At 47.2% G+C, this 5,603-nt stretch overlaps 1 protein-coding gene across 1 annotated transcript; it reads left to right on the top strand.

The window, feature by feature from the left end:
* The first annotated feature begins 3,124 nt into the window (after window positions 1-3,124).
* Window positions 3,125-5,308, top strand: LOC128381063 (D(5)-like dopamine receptor). The gene is made up of 2 exons (XM_053341013.1): window positions 3,125-3,662; window positions 4,470-5,308. Exons 1-2 carry the CDS (start codon window positions 3,125-3,127, stop codon window positions 5,306-5,308), a joined length of 1,377 nt encoding a protein of 458 aa, XP_053196988.1.
* The last annotated feature ends 295 nt before the right edge of the window (window positions 5,309-5,603 follow it).

Genomic DNA, 5,603 nt, shown 5'->3' with positions numbered 1-5,603 from the left:
TTACAGTAAAAGTACTACAGTATTATAGTGATGTAGTATGCAGTATTACAGTAAAAGTACTACAGTATTATAGTGATGTAGTATGCAGTATTACAGTTAAAGTACTGCAGTATTATGAGTGATGTAGTATGCAGTATTACAGTAAAAGTACTGCAGTATTATAGTGATGTAGTATGCAGTATTACAGTAAAAGTAATGATATATTATTATATATGACATCATTAGATTATTAATAGTGAAGCATCAGTGTTAGGAAGGAAGGAAGGAAGGAAGGAAGGAAGGAAGGAAGGAGGAAAGAAGGAAGGAAGGAAGGAAGGAAGGTAGGAGGGAGGAAGGAAAGGAGGGAGGAAGGAAGAAAAGGAGGGAGGGAGGAGGGTAGGAAGAAAGGAAGGAAGGAAGAAAAGGAGGAAGGCTACTGTTGGAGCTGCTGGAGGTGGAGCTAGTTTACATTATTTTATATACTAAATATAATAAGATAACCTATTTTTTTAAACGTGAAACATAAGATTTAAATATGTGACAAGACCTTCAAAGAAAGATTTTAAAAAAGGAACAAATTGTCTCCCACTAGAGGGCAGCGTTCACCTTCATCTGAACCTCCATCCACAGAGTTCACTACACCGGATAAATGGTGTATAGATGCACATATTATAATATTTATGATTGAATGAGTAAAAATATTTAATTTAAACATTTAACTATCTTTCAAATTAGGTTGTGTAGAGTTGTTAGAAGTAAAAAGCCTCATTAAAAGCAGGTTTATGCCAGTAAAGCATCATTTAAATATTAGTATTGTGTCATTATTCTTCTCATTCATCTTTTATTTGGTGCAGATTTGTTAAAGCTCACTAACCCTTTATTGGGCAAATAATTATATTTGGTAACTTCTGTAAATATCCCAAAATATCCTTCCTTCCTTCTTTCCTTCCTTCCTTCCTTCCTTTCCTTCCTCGCTGCCTTCTTTCTTCCCTTGCTCTTTTCCTTTCTCCCTCCCTCGTTCCTTATTTCCTCCGTCCTTCCTTCCTTTCCTTCCTTCCATCTGTCCTTCCTCCCTCCCTCCTTCTCTCCTCCCTTTCTTCCTTCCTTCCTTCCTTCCTTTCCTTCCTTCCATCTGTTCTTCCTCCCTTCCTCCTTCTCTTCTCCCTTCCTTCTTTCCTTCCTCCATCCTCCTTTCTTCTTCCTTCCTTCCTTCTTTCTTCCCTTCCTTTCCTCCATCCTTCCTTCTTTCCTTTCCTTACTTCCATCTGTTCTTTCTTCCCTTCCTCCCTCCCTCCTTCTTTCTTTCTTTCCTCCCCCCTACCTTCCTTCCTTCCTTCTTTCCTCCGTCCTTCCTTCCTTTCCTTCCTCCCTCCTTCCTTCCCTTCCTTCCTTCCATCCTTCCTTTCCTTCCTCCCTGCCTTCTTTTCTTCCCTTCCTCTTTTCCTTTCTCCCTCCCTCGTTCCTTATTTCCTCCGTCCTTCCTTCCTTTCCTCTTCGAGGACAGATGTGTTGTAGTGGTGTAAAGGGGATGGTGAAGAAGTGACAGCATGCTCAGGGTAAATAGACTTTAGTGTGTAATTATGCGCGCGGGGGGGGAAGGGTTCAGGCTGCAGCCACCGTCAGTCTGCACGGACCGCAGCGGAGCACCGGGACCGACCGCAGCGGAGCACCGGGACCGACCGGGACCGACCGAGCTCCTCTCAGGACCATCTCACCGCCGCTGGATCGGGTTTTTTGGAGCAACAGGAGGATTTATGTGGTTTTGTGTGCGCGTGTGAAACAGTGGTTTGAAGTGGAGACTCGCAGCAGGTGATGATGGAAAGAGGACAGAAGGTGACTCTGGAGCAGGGGTAGTATAGTATATTATAATATAGTATAGAAATGTCCATTAGTTTTTATTTTTATTGCTTTTTTTTAATTTCAGTTTAGTTTTAGTGAGTTTAAAAAGTGATGACGTAGTTTTTAGTGTAGTTTTTATGTAGTCTTTAGTTTTTAGTGTTTCAGAGGTTAACCCTTTATTGGGCAAATAATTATATTTGGTAACTTCTGTAAATATCCCAAAATATCCTTCCTTTCCTTCCTTCCTTCCTTTCCTTCCTTCTTCCTCCCTTCCTCCCTGCCTTCTTTCTTCCCTTCCTCTTTTCCTTTCTCCCTCCCTCATTCCTTATTTCCTCCATCCTTCTCCTCCTTTCCTTCTTTCCTTCCTCCATCCCCCTTTCTTCTTCTTTCCTTCCTTCTTTCTTCCCTTCCTCCCACCCTCCTTCTTTCTTTCTTTCCTCCCCCCTACCTTCCTTCCTTCCTTCCTTCTTTCCCTTCCTCCCTCCTTCCTTCCTTCCTTCCTTCCTTCCTTCCTTCCTTCCTTTCAATGAGTGTCCTATAAAGGGTTAAGGAGGAAAGCCTTGATTAGTAGAAGCTGTAAAGGATGAAATAATGCTGATGTTTGGTACTAACCCGTTATCTTAACAAGTCACACTGAACATTATACGGTTACCATGGAGACGATGAAAAGAAAACTACAACTAAGATGATTTTATCTGCTGTTCACTTTAGTTTTTGTTAGTTTTGCTTTGTTCATTATAGTTTTTATCAGTTAACTAAATTATTTTTTTAACCCTCGTATCGTCCTCCTGGGTCAAATTGACATTTCCTTCCTTCTGTCCTTCCTTCCTTCCTTTCCTTCCTCCCTTCTTTTCTTCCTTCCTTCCTCCCTTCTTTCCTTCTTTCCTTCCTTCCTCCCTCAGTTCCTTCCTTCCTTCCTTCTCCCTTCCTTACCCCTTTCTTTCCTTCCTTCCTCCCTTCTTTCTTTCCTTCCTTCCTTCTTCCTTCCTTGTTCCTCCCTTCCTTCCTTCCTTCTTTCCTTCCTTGTTCCTCCCTTCCTTCTTTCCTTCCTTCTTCCCGTCTTCCCTTCCTTCTTCCCTTCTTTCCTTCCTTCTTCCTTCCTTCCTTCCTCCCTCCTTTCCTTCCTTCTTCCCTTCTTTCCATCCTTCTTCCCTTCTTTCTTCCTACCTTCTTTTCCTTCCTTCTTCCTCCCTTCCTCCCTTCCTTCATCCTCCCTTCCTCCCTTGCTTCCTTAACTCTAGGACAACAGGAGAGTTAATGCTAGTTTTAGTTGTAGTTAAGTATCATACCCCTGCTCTGGATACCGATGGAGAGATTTTACAATGAGAGCCAGAACCAGCGGCAGGTGGTCACAGCGGGGGGGGCGGACAGTCCCGGGCCGGGCGGCGATCTCAGCCTCCGCGCGCTCACCGGCTGCGTCCTGTGCGTCCTGATCGTTTCCACGCTGCTGGGAAACACGCTGGTGTGCGCCGCCGTCATCAAGTTCCGCCACCTGCGCTCCAAAGTCACCAACTCCTTCGTCATCTCGCTGGCGGTGTCCGACCTGTTCGTGGCGGTGCTGGTGATGCCGTGGAGGGCGGTGTCCGAGGTGGCCGGCATCTGGCTCTTCGGACGCTTCTGTGACACGTGGGTGGCCTTCGACATCATGTGCTCCACCGCGTCCATCCTCAACCTGTGCATCATCAGCATGGACCGCTACTGGGCCATCTCCAGCCCCTTCAAGTACGAGAGTAAAATGACTCGCAGGTTCGCCTTCCTGATGATCGGAGTGGCGTGGACTCTCTCCATCCTCATCTCCTTCATCCCTGTGCAGCTCAACTGGCACCATGCCGACAACCCAACAGGCAAGTCAATGATCTACCCCGTTCATTGTAACTGTGGCTATTAAAACATACAAATGTAGTGAAAGGTGACATCTTTAGGTAAGGCAGTTTTATTTATATCGTGCATTTCATACCCAGCTGCAGCTCAATGTGCTTTACATAGAAATAAAACATTTAACAGGACGAATTGGAAGCAAAAGAACATAAAAACATACAATTAAAATAAAAAACATACATAAATAAAACCCAATAATAATTAAAGCTGCAAGCAGCGGTGAAAGGAAGGACAGAGGAAAGAAGGAATGAAGGAAGGAAGGTAGGAGGGAGGAAGGAAAGGAGGGAGGAAGGAAGGAAGGACAGAAGGAAGAAAGGGAGGAAGGAAGGAGTAAAGAAAGAAGGAAGGAAAGTAGGGAGGAGGGGAGGGAAGTGAGGAAGGAAGGAAAGGAAGGAAGGACAGAGGAAAGAAGGAAGGAAGGAAGGAAGGTAGGAGGGAGGAAGAAAGGAGGGAAGAAGTAAGGAAAGGAGGGAGGGAGGAGGGAAGGAAGAAAGGAAGGAAGGAAGAAAAGGAGGAAGGAAGGAAGGAAGGAAGGATGGAGGAACGAAGGAAGGAAGGAAGGAAGGAAGGAAGGAAGGTAGGAGGGAGTGAGGAAAGGAGGGAGGGAGGAAGAAAGGAAGAAAAGGAGGAAGGAAGGAAGGAAGGATGGAGGAAAGAAGGAAGGAAGGTAGTAGAGAGGGAGGAAGGAAGGGAGGTAGGGGTAGGAAGTCATTAAAGCACATGAAAAGAGAAATGTATTTTTAACCTGGTTTTAAAAATGTCCACAGTCGGAGCTGATTCCACCGCTGACGACCCGGACGACTGCAACGCCAGCCTGAACCGGACCTACGCCATCTCCTCGTCCCTCATCAGCTTCTACATCCCCGTGGCGATCATGGTGGGGACGTACACGCGCATCTTCCGAATCGCTCAAACCCAAATCAGAAGGATCTCGTCTCTGGAGAGAGCCGCGGGACCCCGAGCGTCACACTCGCACGCCGAGAGCTCCCTGAAGACGTCTTTTAAAAGAGAGACGAAGGTTTTAAAGACTCTGTCCATCATCATGGGCGTGTTCGTCTTCTGCTGGCTGCCGTTCTTCGTCCTGAACTGCGTGGTGCCGTTCTGCCACCTGGACAAAGACGCCGGAGAGCCGCCGTGCGTGAGCGACACCACCTTCAGCATCTTCGTGTGGTTCGGCTGGGCCAACTCGTCCCTGAATCCGGTCATCTACGCCTTCAACGCGGACTTCAGGAAGGCGTTCTCCACCATCCTGGGCTGTAATAAATACTGCTCCACCTCTACGGTAGAGACGGTGGATTTCAGCAACGAGCTGGTGTCTTATCACCACGACACCACCATGCAGAAGGAGGCCTGCGCCGCCGTGCCGGGTCCCGGGCCGCAGAGACTCGCAGCCTGCATGCTGCCGCCGCCGCTGCACGCCGGAGCGGATCTGGAGCAGAACTTTGACAAAGTTTCTGTCGTTTCAGACGATTCACGGAACCACAAGAACTTGCTGCTTCCCGCCATCCTGCAGTACGAGTGCGAGGCAGAGATCTCTTTGGACATGATGCCCTTCAACTCGTCTGGACCCACGGACTGTTACGTTATTCCGGGTCAAATCCAGGACCTGTGAGCGTCCTGGAGCTCTGACTCTGTATCAGGCATCATGGAGCAGGGATGTGACTGGCTGACCTTTGACCTCCTGCTGGACCTGTGAGCGTCCTGGAGATCTGACCATTAGACCTCATGTGGCCCGGATCATTAAAAAGATGGAAGGAAGGAAGGAAGGAAGGAAGGAAAAAAGGAAGGTAGGAAGGAAGGACAGATGGATGAAAGGGAGGAAGGAAGGAAGGACAGATGGATGAAAGGGAGGAAGGAAGGAAGGACAGATGGAAAAAAGGAAGGTAGGAAGGCAGGACAGAAGGAAG

Source organism: Scomber japonicus, chromosome 20 (genome assembly GCF_027409825.1).
Source record: "Scomber japonicus isolate fScoJap1 chromosome 20, fScoJap1.pri, whole genome shotgun sequence".
In the NCBI taxonomy this organism is placed as follows: Eukaryota; Metazoa; Chordata; class Actinopteri; order Scombriformes; family Scombridae; genus Scomber; species Scomber japonicus.
This window is presented reverse-complemented; position numbering and strand designations above follow the sequence as displayed.

Excerpts from the sequence above, each read along its gene's own strand:
- LOC128381063 (XM_053341013.1), top strand. The coding sequence starts at position 3,125 with ATGGAGAGATTTTACAATGAGAGCCAGAACCAGCGGCAGGTGGTCACA. Across the intron at positions 3,663-4,469 it reads CCATGCCGACAACCCAACAG|CTGATTCCACCGCTGACGAC; the intron begins GCAAGTCAATGA and ends CCACAGTCGGAG.